Source organism: Geotrypetes seraphini, chromosome 5 (genome assembly GCF_902459505.1).
Source record: "Geotrypetes seraphini chromosome 5, aGeoSer1.1, whole genome shotgun sequence".
In the NCBI taxonomy this organism is placed as follows: domain Eukaryota; kingdom Metazoa; phylum Chordata; class Amphibia; order Gymnophiona; family Dermophiidae; genus Geotrypetes; species Geotrypetes seraphini.
Window position 1 is genome coordinate 3,346,178 of NC_047088.1, and position 24,515 is coordinate 3,370,692.

Here is a 24,515-nt window from a genome sequence, read left to right on the forward strand (position 1 = left end):
ATTTTATCAGACACATGGAAAACATTGAGACATATTAGTAATTTGACACCTGTTCCTATAAGTAAATCTACAAATCAATCTTTATGGATTAAGTCCAAGATTCAAATTGGCAGATCTAAAATCTTATGGAAAAACTGGATAATTGCAGGCATTCGAACTCTGAAGAATTTTCACAGTTGCAGCATAGATTGGGTCTTAATAAATCACAAAGTTTTAAATGGCTGCAGCTGAAGCAGGCTATTCAGGTGGGGTTCCCTGAATGGAAAAATTTGAATAATCAATATAGTTTGGAGTTTCTTTGCTTTCAAGCAGATTTCCTGGGACATCAAGCCGCAATGTGGTATAAATTACGTTCTGGATATGTGAATAAAAAACCAAAAAATGGTCTTAGAGACATTTGGAGCATTGAGATCAAGCAGCAAATTTCTGCACCTTAGTGGCCACGACTTTGGTTTTGGAGAATGAGATGTACAGTGTCAGCATCTATGAGGCAAACTTGGTTCTTCTTATTGCATAGAGCGTTTTGGACCCCTGTTCGTTTACAAAAAGTAGATAGCTCTAAGTCTAATAGATGCTGGCATTGTAATCTGGAAGCAGGGACATTGGACCATTTACTTTATTATTGTCCCTGTATTAAAATTTTTTGTAATTCAATATGGACTCAAGTAAATTGTCTTTTAGAAAACCATGTAACACTATCCCATGATACTATTCTGTTTGGCATGTCTATGAGGAAAAAAAGTCAAATGACAGGGGTTGCAATCCAGCATATTACTAGTAATTGGAAAAATTATTCTAATCTTAGTTATTCATTTTGGTGGAATTCACTTTGTCATATTTATAAAATGGAAAGAGCAATTGCTTTGCAAAAAGGTAACTATGATAATTTTAAGAAGATCTGGGGGCCATTAGAAAGTTATTGTAATGAGTGAACATCATTTTCCTTTGTTAGATATATATATTTTTTATTAGGGGGGGGTTTGGGGGAGAAAATTTGATCATTTTTAATAGGTTGTGTTTCGACTTGAATTATGTTTATTTGTAGTAATTGAAGGTGAATGGGTGGGATGGGGGATAATTTTTATACTTTATGATTATATGTGTAAGATTTTCAAGTGTTACATGTTTGTTATGTACTAGTATAATTTGGTACACTTGGTGATAGATTTAAAATGAATAAAGAATTTGAAAAAAAAAAAAAAAAAGAAATCCTTCCTTACAAGAAAACAGATACAAATAGCTGTGTTTTCAATAGTTTTTTAAATTTCAATTTGTCAGAATAATTGCCCCAAATATGTGTTCCACATTTTAACACCTGTCACACAAAAAGCAGCTGCTCTAGTCTCTAGTCGATGTTTCAAGTAGCATGCATGGATTCTGGACTCTTAGTTTGCTCTGCTCCCTAAAGAGGCCATTCTTAGATTCAGGTCATTCCAGTGTGACAGAACCCTGAAGCTATGATGAAATCATCTGTCCCTGTAACTGAATACTATCCTATACATATTTCTTATATTCTGTTATATCTACTTCAGAGTCCGTATGTGTGGTGATCAATCCCTTCCTGTAAACTGGTCTTGCAGAAGGGAGAATACTTACTGCTTTGAGCACCTCCCAGTGCAGCGGTGTTTCTGATCTGTTCTGCTTTGATTTTTTCTTTCTTGCACTTAAAGTTTGTTTTTCTGAGGCTTTGGTGCCCTGAGACTCCATTCATGAGGATTCTGTGCCTGGGAAAGGATGCAATTTGCTGTGTCAGCCTGCAGCTCTACACGGCAAGCCTTCGGGTGAACCTGGAGAGCCAGCCTGCTGTGTTTCTTCTGGGCACGAGGTCTTTTCCCCTTGGAGCCTGAGTTTCTCAGGCTGTGGGCGCCCAGAGTAAGAACCCTTGGAGTATCAGGGCGCCAGCTGTGTATTTACCCACTCCCATCGCGTTCTGATGTCCCTGGGGAGTGGAGGGCGATCCATCCGGCTTGCAGCCCGAAGATTCCTTGATTTTGAAGAGTCACTGGAAGTATTTGAGGCAGAAAGGTCCTTTCCATCTTTCAGCTACAGGCACCAACAGACAACTGTGAGTAAAACACCATTCATCCCTATGGGAGAATTGTGGTGTATCAGAAAATCCTAAATTTGAGGGTTCCTGGAGGTTAGAGTTCAGGTCTTCTACCTCCTAAACACCTTATTTATTTATCAAACGTGTCACTCTCTTCTGAACCCTCTCGAGTATCGCCATATCCTTCTTTAGGTAAGGTGACCAATATTAGACGCAGTACTCCAGATGCGGGCGCACCATCGCCCGATACAATGGCAGGATAACTTCTTTCGTTCTGGTTGTAATACCTTTCTTGATTATTTCTAGCATTCTATTCGCTTTCTTGGCAGCTGCTGCGCATTGTGCCGACGGCTTTATTGTCATATCCACTATTACCCCCAAGTCCCTTTCTTGGAAACTCTCACTCAATAGCAGCCCTCCCATCGTGTAGCTGTATCTCGGGTTTCTGTTTCCTATGTGTAAGACTTTACATTTCTCTACATTGAACTTCATCTGCCATCTCATCGCCCACTCCCCTAGTTTGTTCAGGTCCCTTTGTAAATCTTCACAGTCCTCTTTAGTCCTAGCCCCATTAAATAACTTGGTGTCATTTGCGAATTTTATTACTTCGCTCTTCGTCCCCATTTCTAGATCATTTATAAATCAATTGAATAGCAGCGGTCCACCCCTGCGGAACGCCACTCGTGACCTTCCTCCAATCCGAGTAATGGCCCTTCACTCCTACCCTCTGATTCCTGCCCGCCAACCAATTCCTGATCCATCTGTGTACATCTCCTTCCACCCCATGGTTCTTTAGTTTCCAAAGTAGGGGGTTGCTTTTTCTCATCATCCCACATCAGAGAGTGCTCACCACAGACGCATCCATGTATACCTGGGGAGCTCACCTGGATGGTCTCAGGACACAGAGTCGATGGTCTGCTCAAGAGAAGACATTCCACTTCAACTTGTTAGATTTCTGGGCAATTCAAAATGTTCTAAAAAGCTTTCAGGAGAGTCTTTCCAACCAAGTCATCTTTGTTCGAACAGACAATCAAGTAGCAATGTACTACATCAACAAACAGTGGGGAATAGGCTCTATTCCTCTGTGTCAAGAAGCCGAGCACATTTGGAACTGGGCAACTGCTCAAAACATATTCCTCAAAGCTATATATGTACAAGGGAAACAGAATACACTAGACAACAAGCTCAGCAGATTTCTTCAGCCACACGAATGGATTCTCAACACCAAAGTCTTGTGCCACATCTTCTCACTATGGGGACTCCTCAGATAGACTTGTTTGCATCTTCCCACAACCACAAATTGCCTCAATTCTATTCCAGATAGTACTCTCCTCGTCTCAAAGCAGATACTTTTCTTCTGGATTGGATGAACAGGTTCCTCTATGCATTTCTGCCAATCCCTCTAATTCTCAAGACTTTAGTCAAGCTCAAGCGTGAATCATCTACCATGATCCTAATAGCTCCTTAGTGGCCCAGACAACCCTAGTTTTCCCTTCTACTTCAGCTGAGTTCCAAAGATCCAAATCCTTTACAAATCTTTCCATCTGTGCTCACTCAGAGTCATGGATCTCTTTTACATCCCAGTCTACAATCTCTGCACCTGACAGCTTGGTATCTCTTGGTCTGACTTCATCAGATTTTAATCTTTCTGTATCAGTACAAGCCATTATAGCTGCTTCCAGAAACTCTTCTATTCAGCAATGCTATCAACAGAAGTGGACATGCTTCAATTCATGGTGTACTCTCCATGACCAAGATGCTTCCTCCTCTTCTCTTCCTTTAGTGTTGGATTATCTTCTCCATTTATCCAATTCTGGACTTAAAACCACTTCAGTCAAAGTTCACCTCTGTGCTATTAGTGCTTTCCATGCTCCTGTCAACAATAAACCTCTGTCCACTCATCCGCTTGTTTCCTGGTTTATGAAAGGACTTTAACAAGTTTCCAAGTTTTATTAAAATTTGTTATCCCGCTTATCAGATTTCTAAGCTGCCAGTCTGATGAAGCTGCCATTTGAACCACTGGCATCTATCTACTCATCTTTTTTTTTTCATCTTAAGTTTCTCCCTTGGAAAGTGGTCTTCTTGATCTTATCACTCATCGAGTGAGTGAACGTCAAGCATTGGTTTCCGACCTACCGTACACAGTATTTCATCATGACAAAGTGGTTCTCAGGACTTATCTAAAATTCCTCCCAAAAGTAGTCATGGAATTTCAACTGAATCAATCTGTTGTGCTTCCAGTTTTTTTTCCTAAAGCCTCATTCAATCCTGGAGAAACAGTTCTACACACTTTGGACTATAAGCGTGCCTTGGCTTACTAAATACAAAGGACTATGCCACACAGAACGTCATTACTTTTGATCCTAACAGATTGGGCCTCCCTGTAACTATTTCCACATGGTTAATGACCTGAATTTACTTCTGCTATGCTCAAGCTGGGCTGCACCTCGAGGGATGTGTTCCAGCACACAAGGTCCGAGCTATGGTAGCATCAGTAGCTTTCTTTCGTTCCACTCCCATTGATGAGATTTTCAAAGCAACTACTTGGTCCTCAATTCACACATTCACATCTCACTACTGTGTAGAATTCTATTCCAGACAAGATGGTCATTTTGGCCAAGCAGTACTATAAAATTAATTTTCTTCTTAATGGCAAACTCTCCCTCCATCCCATTGCACTAAGCTAGGGAGTCCCACATGTGAGAATATGCTGCCTGCTTCTCCTAGGACAGGGGTGGGCAAACTTTATGACTCGTGGGCCACAATGGGTTCTTAAATTTGACAGAGGAGCCAGACCAAGAGCATCTTTCTATCCCTCCCTCCCATCTCCCTGTGCAGCAGAACCCTTGCCTAGCTTCCATCCTTTCCTCCCTCCTTCCCATCCCTTGTGCAGCAGAACCCTTGAGCAGCCGAACCCCCGCTAACCCTTCATCCTTCCCTCCCATCCGAACCCAGCCGACCACGAACCCTACATACCTCCCTCCAGAGCAGCATTGGGCCAGCAACACTAAACAGGCTGCTTCGCAGCCTTCTCTCGTCAGGGCCATCCGTATGCCACGTTACTGATGACATCATTAGTGATGCAGCAGAGGGAATTCCTCAATTAGAGAAGGCTGCGAAGCAGCCTGTTTAGAGTGCTGCCGGCCCAACGCTGCTCTGGAGGGAGGTATGTAGGGCTCGCAGTCTGCAGGGTTCGGATGGTCAGTGGCCCTGATATGGCATTTTCCCATGTCTATCCTAGGATAAAGCGCAATTACTTACTGTAACAGTTGTAAACTGGGTACAGCAGGCAGATATTCTCACATCCCTCCCACCTCCCCTGGTTGGCTTCGTAGCTTGCTTACGGAACTGAGGTACCACAAGTCAGCGTTGGGCAGGAATGCACTCGTGCATGTGTGGTGCCTGCAGTCGCAAAGTTTCTAAAACCTTTAACCATTGTCTGTACCGGGCTCCATGAATGGCGTCACCCCATGTGAGAATATTTGCCTGCTGTCCTTGGATAACACCTGTTACTGTAACTGTGGTTTCCAGGCCTAGAGTTCTTCTCCTGTCAGTCAGATGGTGAAACATCAAGAAATCTGGTATGAGTAAGTGTATTCCTTAGTCTCTGGCTATCTTAATGTTGGTGCCAGTTGCACATAGCAGGTTGTTTCTTTATGGTTGTTTTTTCTGATTGTTTTATTGAATTGTTCTAATTCTTGTTTTCTAAGTTACAGAATTTTTAATTGTATGCAGGGAGATTCCCTGTTCCCCTCCTTCTGTTCCAGTGGATATCAGTTGCTTTGGGACTTAACTGGAGGGTGCACTGAGCTCTGCCTCTATAAGGGAGGTGCTCAAAGCTGTAAGTGTTCTCACTTCTGCAAATCCAGATCACGGAAAAGGATTGATCACCATACATGTGGAATTCTTATGTTGTAATCCTCACAGATTACAACATAAGAAATCTTACAGTTCTAGGAGAAGTAACAATGAAAACATGCTGGGCACTGTATGGCTCTGCTAGCAACCTTTGCTCTATTTTGAACTTGTCTTCCCCTCTTATAAAACCATGGAGCTTCTCTGCCTCCTTGAGAACCCTAGAACTCTGTGCTGAGCAAAGTTTGCAAACTGTTTGCCCATCCTGGATGCTTTAAATTGGTGGTTGTTTGTAACTCTTTTCATGGTTTGAGTGAGACCTTTACTTGTACACACCTAAAAATATGTATGACAAGAAGTTTGGATTTGAAAATGGCATGTCTTATGTTCCCCAGATTGTAACAAACTGGAGAGAAGATCAGTATCAGGATGACTGCAAAGCCAAGCAGATGATGCACGAGGCCCTAAAACTGCGACTGAACCTGGTGAGGCCCTTTTGCACCAGCAAGCTGATTTGTGAGGGAGAGGGAGAAAGGGGTTTGGTTTGAGGTTAAGATAGGGGCAATTTTGAGAGTGGCAAAACAGCTGCCCAAAAGATGATGCCAGTCTTCCCGAAAGGATATGGTTCATGGGGATTTGAAAAGAGCAGTCTGGTTCTAGTTAAGCTGCACCTGGTGCATTCAGGTTTCCAGAAACAACATCCAGCATAGAACATACATAGATGCCCCTACCATTTCAGTTGGCCTTTACTAATCTAATACTTGGCTTTATATACCGAGTCTTCATTCTAAGAAAGCTCAACCCGGTTTACAATAGTTAACTTAAAAATATATAAACCATAAAAGAAAAATTTTGAAAAGAATTAATTTCCAAAATGTTTAGTGAATAAAGTAGTTTTCAAAAGCTTATGAAAAAATAGAAGAGAACCAGAGCTTCTTATAAGGAGCGGAAGATCATTCCAAAGTTGAGAAAACTTAAAAATCAAAGAATGGCCAAAAATCTTTTTTTTCCCAATTCTTTATTCATTTTTTCATCTTACATCAAGTACACAATATTACATCATTTGAACTTATACACATCACTTGAATTTCTTTCTATTATCATCTTAAAAACATAAATTTACTCCCTCCACCACCCACCCTTCCCACAAATATTGTAATCAAAAAAATCATATAAACATTACATTCATAATTATTGATTAGACCTTTAAATATAACTATATACCACCCCCTTCCCATAAAAAGTATGAGTTCATTAATTATATTAGTACTTTTATAAATGATTCATAAGTAGATTTGGATAGCTTAATATAGTTCAATAAGAATATTTTTCAATTTATCCTGTTTGGGGTTCTTTATAACCTGATTCCATATGTGCGTTTCCAAGTTTTCATCATTATTTAAGGGGGGATGGGTGGGGATAGATATAATGATTAGGGACGGGAGGGTAGGGAAAGAAGGGATTGAAGAAGAAAAATTTATTTTTTTAAAGTTTATAAACTTGTCTATTCATTTAATAAACTTGTCTATTCATTTAATTTACATAAAATTAAATATTACTGTTGTATTACATATCTGGAAATAGATGGAGATTAAAGTATTTTCATTGAATGTCAACGGCCTTAATCACCAAATAAAAAGGAAAAAAAATGTTAGCTTTCCTAAAACAACAAAGTGCCGATTTGTATTTTATTCAGGAGACACACCTATCAATGGTGGAATCAAAAAATACTGGAAGGGGGTTGAGTACGCCAGAATTTTTTTGCCCCTGCAGTTGGCAAAAAAGCTGGGGTTGCCATATTAATAAATAAAAAATGTACTGCTAATTTTCAGCTGATTGATTCGGATCCTTTGGGAAGGTGGGTAAATGTGAGAATGAGCATGGGAAATAATACCCTGGAACTGTTTAATGTGTATGCCCCAAATACGAATCAAATGGAATTTTTAAAGAAATTACAACAACTTCTACTCCCACTGGCTGCTTCTAATCTAATAGTGGCTGGAGATTTCAATGCTGTAATGGATCCATTATTGGATAAAAAACCAAGTAAAATTATGAAGTCATTAGGGTTAGATAATTTGTCACAATCTTGTAATTTAATAGATATATGGCGTATACTTCATTTTGATGATCGGGAATTTTCTTTTTGTTCACAAGTCCATAAATCTTTTTCAAGAATAGATTATATTTTTGTCTCGAATCAAATAGTAGAGAAAGTGACAAAAGCTGCCATAGATCCTATCATTTTATCCGATCAAGGTGGAATATGGATTGAATTTCATTTTGATGAGCAAGATTATATCAAATCTGTATGGAGATTTGATAATACATTGATTGCGGATTCAAATTTCCTTGAAGAATTTAAATTAAAAATGACTGAATTTTTTCAACTTAATACTTCAGAAGATATTAACATAGAAACATTATGGGATGCATTTAAGGCTACCATGAGAGGTAATATTATTTCATATTCGGCGTTTATTAGAAAACAACTTTAAAAACAATTTTATAATTTGGAAAAAGAAATTATCCCAGGACAAGCAGGCAGCATATTCTTGACTGATGGATGACGGCACCGACGGAGCCCCGGTACGGACAATTTTAGAGTGATTGCACTCTAAGAACTTGGACAGTTCTAGCAGGCCGCACTGTGCACGCGCAAGTGCCTTCCCGCCCGACGGAGGCGTGCGGTCCCCAGTTTCTTAGTTTCCGCGGAGCTAAGAAGACGCACTTTTCAACAGCTGTTGAAAAGATTTTTTCCTAACGCCTTCCTGCTCGCGAAATCTTTTCGGAAATTGTATTTCCTCTTTTTCTTTTATTATTTTCTTAAAAAAAAAAAAAGAGTTTCTTTCTTTTTTTCTTTTCTTCGTTGGTTTTGCCCCGGCGAGGCCTGCTGCCACCATTGAGGCCTCGGCCTTCGATTTGGCAGAAGCCGTTTTTACTTTCATGCCCCCCCCAGCCAGGGTTTAAAAAGTGGCAGCAGTGTGCACGGCCTATATCTCTTACAGACCCGCACAACTGGTGCTTACAGTGCCTGGGTCCAGAGCATCAGGCTTCCACCTGCACCCGCTGTGCCACTTTGAAAAAACGTACATTAAAAAACCGTCAAATTCAGCAACGGTTGCTTTTCGGTGCCGATATGTCTGACCCTGCGACATCGACACCGGCATCGGCCCCACCTCAATCGGCACCCACTTACTCGACACCGCGCAACACCGCGCCGGCGTCGCAACACCCAGGTAAGCCGGCTAAGAAGCCGTCCCCGCTGGAGCGTCCTCCGGTCTCGATAGCAGCGAGCCCAGTCCTGCCGACCGCGAGGCGCCCGCGGAAGCGCTCCGCCCCTATTGAGGTGAGTCCCTCGACCTCGGGCTCCTCATCCTCGGGGCGTAGAGCGGCACCGCAGGTACCGCAGAAGAAAAAGGCGGTACCGGTGCCTTCCCTGGATGAGCGCATTGCAGCTGTCCTGCAGGTGCAGCTCAAGGAGCAGTTACAACAGCTCCTTCCTGCTCTCTTGGCACCGAGCCTTCCAGTCCCGGTCCGGTCTGAGCCACCGGTACCAGCAGTGGAGCAGCCTCTTTTGTCTGCATCCACTTTGTCGGTACCGGTCCACTCCGCTTCATCAGTCTCTATGCCAGTCCTCGCACCGGAACCGAGAGCTCAACACCAAGCTGTTCAGACTTCGGCACCGATGCAGCCTGTAACATCTCCCGGTACCGTGTCTATGAGGTCGGGTAAGTTGGCACGCAAATCCCGACACCTGGAACCCTCCACTCCGGAGTCTCGAGACCGTAGCTCCCATATTAGGGGCCCTGATCTGTGGGGTGACTCCGAAGAGCCTTTTCTTTCTAAGGGTGAGTGTTCCTCGGATGAGGATGATCCTGCTGCCCCTGATCCATCTTCCAAACAAGATTCTACATCTTACACTTCCTTTCTGAAAGACATGTGTGAATCTCTTTCTATTCCTTTGGAGGCTGAATCTAAAAAATCCAAAGCCTTCCTTGATGCACTGGATTTTGACCAGCCTCCAAAGGAATTTCTCAAACTACCCCTCCATGATATCTTGAGGGAAACCTTTTATAAGAATCTGGAGACTCCTTTGACCATCCCAGGAGCCCCTCGTAAATTGGATTCTTTGTATAAAGTGATTCCTATCCCTGGATTTGATAAGCCGCAGCTTCCACATAAATCTCTTCTAGTGGAATCTACGCTTAAAAAGTCTGCCGGAGCTAGTGTATACCTTCTGTCCCTCCTGGCAGGGAAGGTAAAGCCATGGACAAGTTTGGTAAACGGTTATACCAGAATGCAATGCTAGCTAACAGATCTGGGAATTATGCTTTCCATTTCTCTTTCTATCTCAAGCATCTTCTTACCACCATGGCTTCCTTTGAAAAGTACCTTCCTGAACGAAAACGACAGGCTTTTCACCACTGCTCGTCCTCTCTCTTCCAACTCCGTAAGTTTATGGTTCGATCAATTTATGACACATTCGAACTTACCACCAGAGCAACGGCCATGTCTGTGGCTATGCGTCGCCTTGCTTGGCTCAGAGTTTCGGAGCTTGATGTCAACCATCAAGATCGGTTGGCTAATGCACCATGCCTGGGGGATGAACTCTTTGGGGAATCCATGGACTCTACCACCCAAAAGCTTTCCGCCCATGAGACTAGATGGGATACACTGCTAAAAACAAAGAAGAAGACTCCACCGGCTCGGCCTTTCAGACAACAGTTGGCCTATCAACGCCGTTATGTGGCTCGTCCCTTGCCATCAGCTCCCCAACAACCTAGGCGTCAACGTCAGCAACAACGACAGACCCCTAGGCCACCACAGCAGCAACCTGCGAAGCCACCTCCACAGCAGAAATCCACACAGCCCTTTTGACTTAGTTCTCCAGGGCATAGCCAGCTACCTACCATCTGCCCACCTACCTCAACCTATAGGTGGCCGTCTTTCTTTTTTCCTCAGCCGTTGGGAGATCATCACCTCGGATCAATGGGTCCTCAACATCATCCACCACGGCTACTCTCTCAACTTTCAGACACTTCCTGCCCAAAGTCTGCCAAGAGAGTCTGCTTTGAACACTCCTCAGTCTTCCCTCCTTCAGGAGGTTCAATCCCTCCTCCTTCTGAACGCCATAGAGGAAGTTCCTCTAGATCAAAAGGGGCAGGGATTCTACTCCCGTTACTTTCTAGTTCCCAAAAAAACAGGAGATCTCAGACCCATTCTAGATCTTCGCAATCTCAACAAATGCTTGGTCAAAGAGAAATTCAGAATGCTTTCTCTGGCCACTCTTTACCCTCTTCTCAATCAAGGCGACTGGCTATGCTCCCTCGATCTCAAAGAGGCATACACTCACATACCGGTCAATCTGGCCTCCAGACAGTACCTCTGCTTCATGATCAATCACTGTCATTACCAATACAAGGTGCTGCCCTTCGGTCTTGCCTCCTCTCCAAGAGTGTTCACCAAATGTCTGATTGTGGTGGCTGCCTTTCTACGCTCTCACCACCTTCAGGTTTTTCCTTACCCGGACGACTGGTTAATCAAGGCCAATTCATCTCAGACAGTACTCCTGGCCACCAACCAAACCATCCTGTTTCTACAACTTCTGGGGTTCGAGATCAATCTACCCAAATCTCATCTCATCCCCACTCAGAGACTTCAATTCATTGGAGCGGTGTTGGACACAGTCCTCATGAGAGCGTTCCTGCCGTCCAACCGCCTTCAAACTCTGCAATCTCTATGTCAGCAGGTACTTCCACTACGTTCCATCTCTGCCAAGCAAATGATGATACTCTTGGGTCACATGGCCTCCACAGTTCATGTCACATCCTTCGCACGTCTTCACCTGCGCACTCCGCAATGGGCCCTAGCTACCCAGTGGTCCCAAGCGACGGATCCTTGCTCACGACACATCTCTGTGACATCATCTCTTCGTCAGTCTCTACAATGGTGGTTGATATCCTCCAATCTCTCCAGAGGTCTTCTGCTCCATCTATCTCCTCATCACCTTGTCATCACCACCGACGCCTCCCCTTATGCCTGGGGAGCTCATTTGAACGAGTTCCAAACTCAAGGCCTTTGGACAGCCCAGGAAATGAAGCATCACATCAATTTCCTGGAACTCAGAGCGATGTTTTATGCCCTTAAGGCCTTCCAACATCTTCTCTTTCCTCAAGTCCTCCTGCTGTGCACAGACAATCAAGTTGCGATGTACTACATCAACAAGCAGGGTGGGACAGGCTCACGCCTCTTATGCCAGGAAGCCCAGAGGATTTGGAATTGGGCCACAGCTCACAAATTGTTCCTGAAAGCTATCTACATTCAGGGAGAACAGAATTCCTTAATGGACAAACTCAGCAGAATTCTCCAGCCTCACGAGTGGACACTCGATTCTTTAACTCTGCAGTCCATCTTCGCTCAGTGGGGCACTCCTCAGATAGACCTCTTTGCAGCTCCTCACAATCATCAGCTGCCCCTATTCTGCTCCAGACTCTACTCTCCTCACCGTCTGGCAGCGGATGCATTTCTCCTCGATTGGTCCAATCTGTTCCTGTACGCGTTTCCTCCTCTACCTCTCATGTTACGAACCTTGTTCAAGCTCAAGAGGGAACAAGCCACCATGATTCTGATTGCTCCACGGTGGCCCCGGCAACATTGGTTCTCCCTTCTACTTCAACTCAGTTCCAGGGAGCCTTTTCTTCTTCCACTGTTTCCTTCTCTGCTTACACAACATCAGGAAACCCTTCTGCATCCCAACCTTCAGTCTCTGCACCTGACAGCTTGGTTTCTCTCGGGCTGACATCTCATGATACTCTTTTGTCTCAACCCGTTCGTTCCATTCTGGATGCCTCCAGGAAACCGGCCACTCTGCAATGTTACCATCAGAAGTGGACACGATTTTCTTCTTGGTGTCTTCTGCATCATCATGATCCCACTTCCCTTGCAGTGGAGACTTTGTTAGATTATCTTCTTTCTTTGTCTGACTCTGGTCTCAAGTCTACTTCCATCCGAGTCCACCTCAGTGCTATTGCTGCTTTTCATGAGCCAGTTCATGGGAAACTTCTCTCAGCTCATCCTTTGGTGTCCAGATTCATGCGGGGTCTTTTCAATGTGAAACCACCTCTTAAGCCCCCTCCTGTGATCTGGGATCTCAGTTTGGTTCTTTCCGCCTTAATGAAGCCTCCATTTGAACCTTTGGCTACGGCTCCTTTCAAGTTTCTCACTTGGAAGGTACTCTTCCTTATTGCTCTCACCTCTGCCAGGAGGGTCAGTGAGCTCCATGCACTAGTAGCTGATCCACCTTTTACAGTCTTTCATCATGACAAGGTGGTTCTGCGTACACATCCAAAGTTTCTCCCTAAGGTTGTCTCTGAATTCCATCTCAACCAATCTATTGTTCTGCCTATCTTCTTTCCGAAACCTCACTCTCATTCTGGAGAACAAGCTCTACATACTTTGGACTGTAAGCGGGCTTTAGCTTACTATTTAGACCGTACTAAGCCCCACAGATCATCACCCCAACTCCTTCTGTCCTTTGATCCGAATAAATTGGGACGTCCTGTTTCTAAGCGTACGCTGTCAAATTGGCTCGCAGCGTGCATTTCATTCTGTTATGCTCAGTCCGGACTGACACTGGAAGGTTCTGTCACGGCCCATAGAGTTCGAGCTATGGCAGCATCTGTAGCTTTCCTCCGTTCCACTCCTATTGAGGAAATCTGCAAGGCTGCTACTTGGTCCTCAGTTCAAACTTTTACATCTCACTATTGTCTGGATGCATTCTCCAGACGGGATGGACACTTCGGCCAATCTGTTTTGCAAAATTTGTTTTCCTAATGGCCAACCTTCCCTCCATCCCTCTTTTTGTTAGCTTGGAGGTCACCCATCAGTCAAGAATATGCTGCCTGCTTGTCCTGGGATAAAGCACAGTTACTTACCGTAACAGGTGTTATCCAGGGACAGCAGGCAGATATTCTTGCGTCCCACCCTCTTCCCCAGGTTGGCTTCTTAGCCGGCTTATCCTAACTGGGGACCGTGCGCCTCTGTCGGGCGGGAAGGCACTCGCGCGTGCGCGGTGCGGCCTGCTAGAACTTTCCAAGTTCTTAGAGTGCAATCACTCTAAAATTGTCCGTACCGGGGCTCCGTCGGTGCCGTCACCCATCAGTCAAGAATATCTGCCTGCTGTCCCTGGATAACACCTGTTACGGTAAGTAACTGTGCTTTAAACATTTGGAAACTAAATTAGTTGATAAGTGGCGTCTATGTCGGACACCTAACAACCCCTAAGTCAACCACGCCTACTTTTTAACAAATTACGCTCAGCACAGATCCTAAGCTTAGGCATTATTAGGCAGCTGTGATTAGCGTTCCTAGTGACGCCTAAATAAGGTGCCATTTATAAAATATAACCATGTATCCCTATCTCTGCAGATTTCAGGAATGGAGGAGTGGCCTAGTGGGTAGAGTTGCTGCCTCAGTGCCCTGAGGTTGTGGCTTTGATCCCTTGTGACCCTGGGCAAGTCACTTAATCCTCCATTGCCCGAGGTACCTTAGTTAGATTGTGAGCCCCCAGGACAGATAAGGGAAAATACTTGGAAACAATTGTACACTGTCCTGAACTTCTCCAAGATAGGGCGATAATACTCATATCAAATGCCAATAAACATATTCAGACCATGGGAGATCACCGGCAATCTCCTACAGTTTGTGGCAATACTGAGAATTCAATGCCAGCCCCGTATCCATCCGTTCACCCGGTAGTTGGCTAAGTCTCAATGGCCAAAGAAAGACCATCTTTTTAGGCAGTTGTCTTTGGCTGGCGAGCCACTGAATAATGGCATCCAATCTGGATACCAGGAGCCATATATTAAGCCCATAGTGTGTCCTGGACATCCATGAGAAAGACATGTTTGTGAATGTGTGAGTGGGGGCTTTTTCTTTGCCATGCGTACATTTCTTCACGTGATTGAACAAGAGGATTGTTTGTAACTCTTTGTCTCCTGGTGTGTCTGAGCAAGAGCTTTATTATTCATGGTCTTTACCCTGCTTTCTCCTTTAGGTTGGGGGAATGTTTGACACTGTGCAACGCAGCACCCAGCAAACAACAGAGTGGGCTGTACTGCTCCTGGACATAATCAGCAGTGGTACCGTCGATATGCAGTCCAACAAGTAAAGTGCCTGCACTTCCATTACACAATTCCTAATCTAATTGCAGTATCCCAATTAGAGTCCAGAGCAGTTAACAGAGAAAAGATGCATCCTAAAAGAGACAAATCTAAAATCAAAGTTCGGTAATATTCAGCTTAAGCAGTTCTGAAATAATTCTGTCTTACAAAGCTTACAAAATTTTTCATAAGATGGTTGTAGTCTAATTAATGAGGGAAGACTATTTCAAACTTCTACACTTTGTGATTTAGGTTCTTAGAGCAGAGATGGGGAATCTCCAGCTTTGTTTCAATCCTTTGCAGCCTCCCAACCTGAAGGGAGATCATAGTGGTGGTCATTTTGCTCACCTGTTGCCATTTGATTTGCTTAACCCTGCTTTCTAGAAGTCAATAATGGCAATGGGCACTTTCCTCCCCAATCTTGGCCTCTGTAATCCTCAGTTGTAATCCTCAGTTGTAATCCTCAGAGATGAAGGAGCTGCACTGAGCTTTGATGCATTTCTGAGACTGAAAAAGACCATTCCTGCTGGAGGGGTGGTGGAGGGCAGTGGGGAAGAAAGGAGTATATATCTCTCCTCTCCTTCCCACTCACTACAGAGAGCCTGAGGCTGCCCTGTGTGCCTCAGACTAACTGTGTTTTCATTATGAAGTACTGTACATGGGTAGATAGTTCCTGGGGGAGTTTGGAGAAGCTAACAGCAAAGAGACTAGTGGCAAGGAGGCCCCTTACTGGAGGGGGTAAGACCAGGCCCTGAGGCTGTAGGGTCCTTTCCATCAGTGTTAGCTGGCCTATAGTAGGGCCCTTCCCCATTTGGACTTAAAAATGGTTCCCCACCTCTGCCACTGGACAGGCCACGCTGCCATTTTCTTTGGAAGAATTAATGGTGATGCCTCTTAAGAAGGATGTTTTCAATAAATGCACGCATCTTGTTAGAGGATGGGAAATGACATTGAATGAAACTTCCTGAGCTCTCTTACATGCTGTACTGAGCACAACAAGGTCACACCATATCATCATCATCATGCTGGGACCCCTCTGTTGGCTTGATTCTCAATTTTTTTAAAAATTTTTCCACAGCTATAGTTCTACACCTGTATTGGGTTCACCAAGCAACACTGGTTCTGAGTTTCATGATTGAGTCATTCAGTTTTATTGTAGCTAATTTTTCTTATTGTCTGTAAAAGAGAAAACAGCGGCTGGCTTCAAAAAGTGCTCCAGCTATGAGTGCATAATGTCACCAACTAGAAGTGACTGCTCGAGGAGCTGTCTTACAGGGATCTTCATAATGGAAAAAAGCATATGGAGGAGTTTCTTCCCTAATGAAAAGCCCAATGCTGATGATACAAGAACAGAGAATTGTTGTTTGGCCTTGCCATGGGACGAAGCCATCTGAGCTGATAAAGACAAAGGATTCTGCTTCATTGGTATTGACTAAAAAGCATCACTCTTGGTCCCCATGGTGCGGAGACAGGGCATTAGAGGCTGCTCCTCTACATCATCCTAAGATTTTCCCCTGGAGAGAGCAACTTAGCCTTAGCAGAACCTAGGAAATGAGTAGAGATCATGTGGAAGGAGGACAATCAGTGGGACACTGTGATACCTGGGTACAAATTATATCACAAGGATAGAGTAGATCATATTGGAGGGGGAGTTGCACTGTATGTTAAAGAGGGAATTGAATCATAGATAGCAGTGTGGAATCCTTATGGATAGAAATTGCATGTGTGAAGGGAAGGAATATACCGTCCCCTGGGACAGAATGAGCAGACAGATGAAGAAATGTTTTCAGAGATTAGGAAAGCTGACAAATTGGTCAAAGGTATAATATTGGGTGATTTCAGTTACCAAAATTTATAGGAGAGAGTATGACAAATCACTGAATAATTAATCACACATACTCTGTATATTCACTGGAACCCCTCCCCCAAGCATATCCAACAGGGACAGAAAGCCAAAGTGGAGAAAAAACCTCAGTTAGTCTTCATGGGTTAAAATAAATCTCCACTTTATCAGATATTAAATAGTCCAAAAGAAACTGCAGTGTTCTACTTATAAATCCCAGGATATCAGCCTTCAAGGAGAGAATCAGTTCCACTCTGATATTCATGCACAGTTGTATCAACACATAATGTTCAGTTCCCAATTCATATATACTAGCAAGGGTCAAAATGGAAAAATAGGGGAACACTTAGGGCTCCTTTTACAAAGCCGCGCTAGCGGGTTTAACGCGCTCGACTTTTCATCACGTGCTAACCCCTGCGCTGGCTGAAAAACTACCGCCTGCTCAAGAGGAGGCGGTAGCGGCTAGCGCTTCCGGCAGTTTAGCGCGCGGTATTACACGCGTTAAACCGCTATCACGCCTTCGTAAAAGGAATCCTTAGCTGCAAACTTCAAAGCACATACCAGTCCATCGACTTCATAATCTTCTCTGGTGTGCTGCCAATTCCCACCACCCGACAGGAAATCCCCATTTCACTAAAAAGCTGTGTCAGGCGTTCGTCCTCTTCCTTGCAGTCAGAAACATCGCAATTGCAGGCAGACCTTAGGAAATTGGAAGACTGGGTATCCAAATAGCAGATGAAATTTAATGTGGACAAATGCAAAGTGATACACATTGAGAAGAATAACCTAAATCATAGTTACCAGATTCTAAGGTCCACCTTGGGGGTTAGCACCCAAGAAAAGGATCTGGGTGTCGTAGACAATACGATGAAATCTTCCACCCAATGTACAGCGGTGGCCAAAAAAGCAAAGCAGATGCTAGAAATTATTAGAAAAAGGGATGGTTAACAAGACTAAGAATATTATAATGCCTGTGTATCGCTCCATGGTGTGACCTTACCTTGGGTATTGCATTCAATTCTGATCTCCTTATCTTAAGAAAGATATAGTGGCACTAGAAAAGGTTCAAAGAAGAGCAACCAAGATGATAAAGGGGATGGAATTCCTCTTGTATGAGGAAAGACTAAAAAGGTTAAGGCTCTTATGCTTGGAAAAGAGAAGGCTGAGGGGACATATGATTGAAGTCTACAAAATTTAGAGTGGTGTAGAATGGGTACAAGTGGATTGATTTTTTTACTCCGTCAAAAATTACAAAGACTAGGGGACACTCGATGAAGTTACAAGGAAATACGTTTAAAACCAATAGGAGGAAATATTTTTTCACTCAGAATAGTTAAGTTTTGGAACCAGAGGTTGTAAGAGCAGTTAACGTAGCTGGGTTTTTTTTAGATTTATAATTTTTATTCGTTTTTACAACTTATATCAAGTGTATTTGAATTGGAAAACATCACTTGATTTGCTATAATATCATCTGAAAATCATAAAATTTAACCACTCTTCCCATCCCTATTACATCAAAAATATTCATTTATTATACAGTATATATTTTAATAAAATACCATCCCACCCACCCATCCCTATCCCCTCATTTCAATTATCTTATTAAGGGAAAATGTTTATTACTCATTACAAAAGTCTGTTAATGGTCCCCAAACCTCTCGAAATTTACCAAAATATCCTCTACGTGTTGCTAATGTTCTTTCGATTTTATATAGATGACATACAGAACTCCACCAGAAACTGTAATTTAATCTGCTCTGATTTTTCCAATAGAATGTAATCTGTTGAATGGCAACTCCAGTCAAAATAAGTAAAAGCTTATTGTTTTTTGAAGAAATCTGACTTTTCGCTCTCATTGACATGCCAAATAGTTTCGTATGTCAAGGCCACCGGATTTTCTAACAACCCATTAATTTGGCCCCATATCAATTTTCAAAATATCAATATAAATGGACAATAGAATAAAAGATGATCTAAAGTCCCAGCCTCAAGATGACAGTGCCAACATCTATTAGACTTAGAGCTATCTAATTTTTGTAAATGAGCAGGGGTCCAGAAAGCTCTATGTAAAAGAAAAAACCAAGTTTGTCTCATAGATGTAGACACTCTACATCTCATCCTCCAAGACCAAATTCATGTCCATTGAGAAGCAGTAATTTGATGTTTGATCTCAATGCTCCAAATGTCCCGAAGACCAGTTTTTATTTTTTTTATTCACAAATCCAGATATTCATTTATACCACCGTGCGGCCTGGTGTCCCAGGAAATCTACCTGAAAGCATAAGAATTCCAAGCTATATTGATTATTGAGATTTCTCCATTCAGGGAACCCCGCCTGAATGGCTTGCTTCAATTGCACAGAACCAAAGTGGAATTGTCCCAATCAGAATGGTGCGCATTAAACAAAAGTGTCCTTCAACTCATCTGATAGATCCAAATGCCTTTATTCATCCAAAGCCTCATAAATTCATCCAATGACCCGACATGCACATGTTTCGGCCTAACCGGCCTTCCTCACACCCATGTCTTCCCCTTTTTTTAAACCCTATGAGGATCATTGTCTGCTTTTCCTAGTTTACAGCATTGTCGCAGCGATTTTCACTGCTTTATGACTTTTACGTAAGTTGTTTGCATCTGCACCCTTGTTTGTAGAGCCTGCATTACCGTTTTTTGGAAGTTTTTTGTTTATTCAATATCCCTTGGCTGTATTTCCGTTTTTTAGTTGCTTGTTCGGCCTGCGATCAGCTTTCGTTTTTTCGGCATTCCTTCTTGCATAGCTCCACCTTTTTGCTTTAGAGTATGAAGTTTTTTGCCCCCCTTTTTCACTTTTGACATCATTTTTATTTGTTTTTTTATAGTTTTTAATGTCTTTCAAGCAGAAGTTTTTATATTTTTCTCTAAGTGGTCATCAGTATTTGCTTTTATTTTATTTTTTAGTGATCGGTTATTTGGAATACTAACTTCGGACTTTTTTGTTTCGTTCCCAGTATAGCAACCACATTTAGAGGGTGTGTGTATCTGTGTATCCCATACAGTTTTTCAAATTCACCCATCGAAGACTCACAAGGTATGCTCCATAGCTTATGTTTCATGAAATTAGTTGGGTATGATTTTTCAGCTTCAATATAGTGTCCCCTTCATATATTGAGATAGATTAGTTCTTTCCTTCTGTTTGATATATAGTTTACTGCCTGATGATAAGGATATCCTATTTTTATACCTATTTTTGCATAACTTACATATTATTATATAGCTTTTAAAGTTATTTTGTCGCTTTATTTTACTCCGCTAAAGTTTTTATCATTTGTATGATTTTAAAGTTTTTAGAAGGTTGATGCTTCATGGAGCAACTAGTCAAAGAACCGACGCGAGGGGGTGCTACTCTTGACCTCATCCTAAACGGATTAGGGGGGCCTGCAAGAGGGGTAGAAGTGGGAGGACCACTAGGCAACAGTGATCACAACGCGATCAGATTCACATTAGAAAGGGGGACACCCATAGTAAGGAGGACCGCAACAACTGCGCTCAACTTCAAGAAAGGGAACTATGTTGCTATGAGGGAAATGGTGGGGAAGAAGCTCAGAAACATCTTTAGGATGGAGACTGTGGGAAGCGCCTGGACCCTATTCAGGGACACCCTGCAGGAAGCACAAAGAATGTACGTCCCCAGTTTCAGGAAAGGCTGCAAGAACAAGCGATCAAAGGGACCCGGTTTGGATGTCAACTGAAGCAAAGAGGGCAATAAATGACAAAAAAAGTATCCTTCCGGAGATGGAAAAAGGACCCAACAGAGGAAAATCACCAGGCGAACAGGAAATTCCAAAAGGAATGCCACCGAGAGGTTAGAAAAGCGAAAGGGGAATACGAAGAGGGGCTGGCCAGGGAGGCGAAAAACTTCAAGGCATTCTTCAGTTACGTAAAGGAGAAGCGACCAGCGAGAGAGGAGGTGGGGCCGTTGGACGATGGGGATAGGAAGGGAGTGATTAAGGAGGATAAAGAGGTAGCTGAGAGGTTGAACACGTTCTTCTCGTCGGTTTTCACGAGCGAAGACACATCTAATATACCGGACTCAGAGGAGCTCATGAGTGGGGAACAGGCCGAAAAATTGGAGCACATAGAGGTAAGTAAGGAGGATGTCCTCAAACAGATAGACAGGTTAAAATGCGGTAAATCACCGGGCCCAGACGGGATCCACCCAAGGGTTCTGAAGGAACTAAGACAAGAAATAGCGGGCACAATCCAGCATGTTTGCAACCTATCCTTGAAAACTGGTGAGGTACCAGAGGACTGGAAATTGGCGAATGTCACACCTATCTTCAAGAAGGGATCGAGGGGTGAGCCTGACTTCAATTATAGGGAAGATGGTGGAAGCTATGATCAAGGACGGCATTTGCGAGCACATCGAGAGGAATGGCCTACTGAGAACAAGCCAGCACGGATTCTGTAAGGGAAGGTCGTGCCTAACGAACCTTCTGTACTTCTTTGAGGGAATAAGCAGTCGGGTGGACAATGGGGAACCCATAGACATCATTTACCTCGATTTTCAAAAGGCTTTCGACAAGGTGCCACATGAAAGGCTGCTTAGGAAGCTGTGGAACCACGGGGTGGGAGGGGATGTGCACAGATGGATCAAGCACTGGTTGTCGGGTAGACTGCAGAGGGTTGGAGTGAAGGGCCAATATTCTGACTGGCGGGGAGTCACAAGCGGTGTGCCACAGGGATCGGTGCTGGGGCCGTTACTCTTCAACATATTTATCAATGACCTGGAAAAGGAGGCAAAGTGCGAGGTTATAAAATTTGCAGATGATACCAAACTGTGCGGCAGAGTTAGGTCCAGGGAGGAGTGTGAGGACCTGCAAAGGGACCTGGACAAGCTGAAAGACTGGGCAAACAAATGGCAAATGCGCTTTAACATGGAAAAATGCAAGGTCATGCATATAGGGAAAAAGAACCCGTTGTTCAACTACAAATTGGGGGGGGGCATTGTGGGGAGACAGCAGACTTGAGAGAGACTTGGGTGTGCTGGTGGATGCATCACTGAAGCCATCTGCACAGTGCGCAGCAGCCTCGAAAAAAGCCAACAGGATGCTGGGCATCATAAAGAGGGGCATAACAACCAGGACGCGGGAAGTCATCATGCCATTGTATCGAGCGATGGTGCGTCCACATCTGGAATACTGCGTTCAGTATTGGTCGCCGCACCTCAAGAAGGACATGGCGTTACTTGAGAGAGTCCAAAGGAGAGCAACGAAACTGGTAAAAGGGCTGGAACACTGCCCATACGCCGAGAGGTTGGATAGGTTGGGGCTCTTCTCTCTGGAAAAAAGGAGGCTCAGGGGAGATATGATAGAGACCTTCAAGATCATGAGGGGCATAGAGAGGGTGGATAGGGACAGATTCTTCAGACTGAAGGGGACAACAAGTACGAGGTGGCATTCGGAAAAACTGAAGGGAGATAGGTTCAAAACAAATGCAAGGAAGTTTTTTTTCACCCAAAGGGTCGTGGACACTTGGAATGCGCTACCGGAGGAAGTGATCAGGCAGAGTACGGTACAGGGATTCAAACAGGGATTGGACGGATTCCTGAAGGATAAAGGGATCGTGGGATACTGAGGGAGGAGCTAGGATGTAACACAAGTATAGAAAGCTAACCAGGTAATAAGTATAGAAACCCAACCAGGTCGTGCATGTGCAAGACCGGAGGGTTAGGACTTCGATGGGAAGATAGGACTTCAATGAGAAACCAAGGTGGCAAGTGAGCCCCTTCTGGTGATTCAGACAGGTCGTGACCTGTTTGGGCCGCCGCGGGAGCGGACTGCCGGGCAGGATGGACCTATGGTCTGACCCGGCGGAGGCACTGCTTATGTTCTTATGATGGTTTATTAAATATCAAATGTAAACTGTAATGCTTTATGAATTTAAAGCTTTTAGAATTTTTATCAAATATGAATTATTTTAATTACTATACATTGAATGAGTTGAGAAGTGATACATATGACGATTATGAATTTGTCAATCTTGATTTTATTAACCCACACGTGTGGTCAATGTAATTCATGATGAACCCTGTCGTGTGTTTATGGGGGGGGGTTTGTATGTATTTATGTGTATTCTTTGCTGTTATTATACATTAAGGCCCTGATTCTCCAAAAGTGCGTCCCAATTTTAGGCAGCTGTAGATGTCCTACAGCTGTCTAATCAGCCAATCGGGATGCACGTTTTTTAAAAAAAAATGCTCCCCAGGCAGGCCTGAAGGCGCCTCCGGGAGCCTAGGGAGACCCGCAAGATGCCTAAGCTCGCCTACAGGCCTTAGGCGAACTTAGGCGGCCCTACGCGTCTCCCTAGTAGAGGAAGAGACGCTTAAAATGTAGGCCAGCAAAATGCTGGTCTACATTGTAAGTAGACGCGGCCGCTATACTGATCGCGGCAAGGGATCTCCCTGCTGTAATAAAGTATAGCGGCCGCGGCCGCCTGTCCCATCACCGACAGGAGGATGCCTAACTCCTCCTGTCCGAACCCCGGAACCCCCTCCCCCCCAAACTCGTAATCGCCGACAGGAGGATGCCCAACTCCTCCTGTCGGAACCCCGGAACCCCCTCCCCCCCCAAACTCGTAATCGCCGACAGGAGGATGCCCAACTCCTCCTGTCGGAACCCCGGAACCCCCTCCCCCCCAAACTCGTAATCGCCGACAGGAGGATGCCCAACTCCTCCTGCCGGAAAGACCAACAACCCCCCGCCTCAACTAATCTCCCTCCCCCAACTAACCTTTCAATGTTGGTCAGCTGGACGGGTCTTGCTGCCGTCCAGCCGACGGGTCTGCCTCGTGGAAATGAGATGGCACGCCCCTTCCCGGCCCATCCCCGCTAAATCTAAGGCCTGATTGGCCCAGGCTGTAGAAGCCTGGACCAATCAGGCCTTAGGCATAGCGGGTCCGCCCATCCCCACTAATCCTAAGGCCTGATTGGCCAAGGTGCCTAGCCTGGGCCAATCAGGCCTTAGATTTAGTGGGGATGGGCCGGGAAGGGGCGTGCCGTCTCATTTCCACGAGGCAGACCCGTCGGCTGGACAGCAGCAAGACCCATCCAGCTGACCAACATTGAAAGGTTAGTTGGGGGAGGGAGATTAGTTGGGGCGGGGGGTCGTTGGGCTTTCCGGCAGGAGGAGTTGGGCATCCTCCTGTCGGCGATTACGAGTTTGGGGGGGAGGGGGTTCCGGGGTTCCGACAGGAGGAGTTGAGCATCCTCGTGTCGGCGATTACGAGTTTGGGGGGGAGGGGGGTCCGGGGTTCCGACAGGAGGAGTTGGGCATCCTCCTGTCGGCGATTACGAGTTTGGGGGGGAGGGGGCTCGGGGTTCCAACAGGAGGAGTTAGGCATTCTCCTGTCGGTGATGGGACAGGCGGCCGCAACAACCGCGGCCGCTATACATATTGCAGCAGGGAGATCCCTTGCTGCCATAAGTATAGCGGCTGCGTCTAATTTAACCCGATTCTTTAAAGACGCCGGTTACAGAATCGGCGTTTAGTATAGGATGCCTCTCCCGGGCGGCCTGCCTGGGGAGCATTTTTTTTTTTTATTTTTTATTTTTTTTTTTTTAATCTTTATT

At 44.4% G+C, this 24,515-nt stretch overlaps 1 protein-coding gene across 1 annotated transcript in view; it reads left to right on the forward strand.

Annotated features, from left to right (window-relative positions):
* MED12 (mediator complex subunit 12) overlaps window positions 1-24,515 on the forward strand; it is a 708,291-nt gene that overhangs the window by 479,650 nt on the left and 204,126 nt on the right. Inside the window, exons 32-33 of the mRNA XM_033943934.1 lie at window positions 6,298-6,387; window positions 14,961-15,070. Coding sequence (XP_033799825.1) covers window positions 6,298-6,387; window positions 14,961-15,070 — 200 coding nt within the window. The remainder of the gene's footprint in view (window positions 1-6,297; window positions 6,388-14,960; window positions 15,071-24,515) is intronic.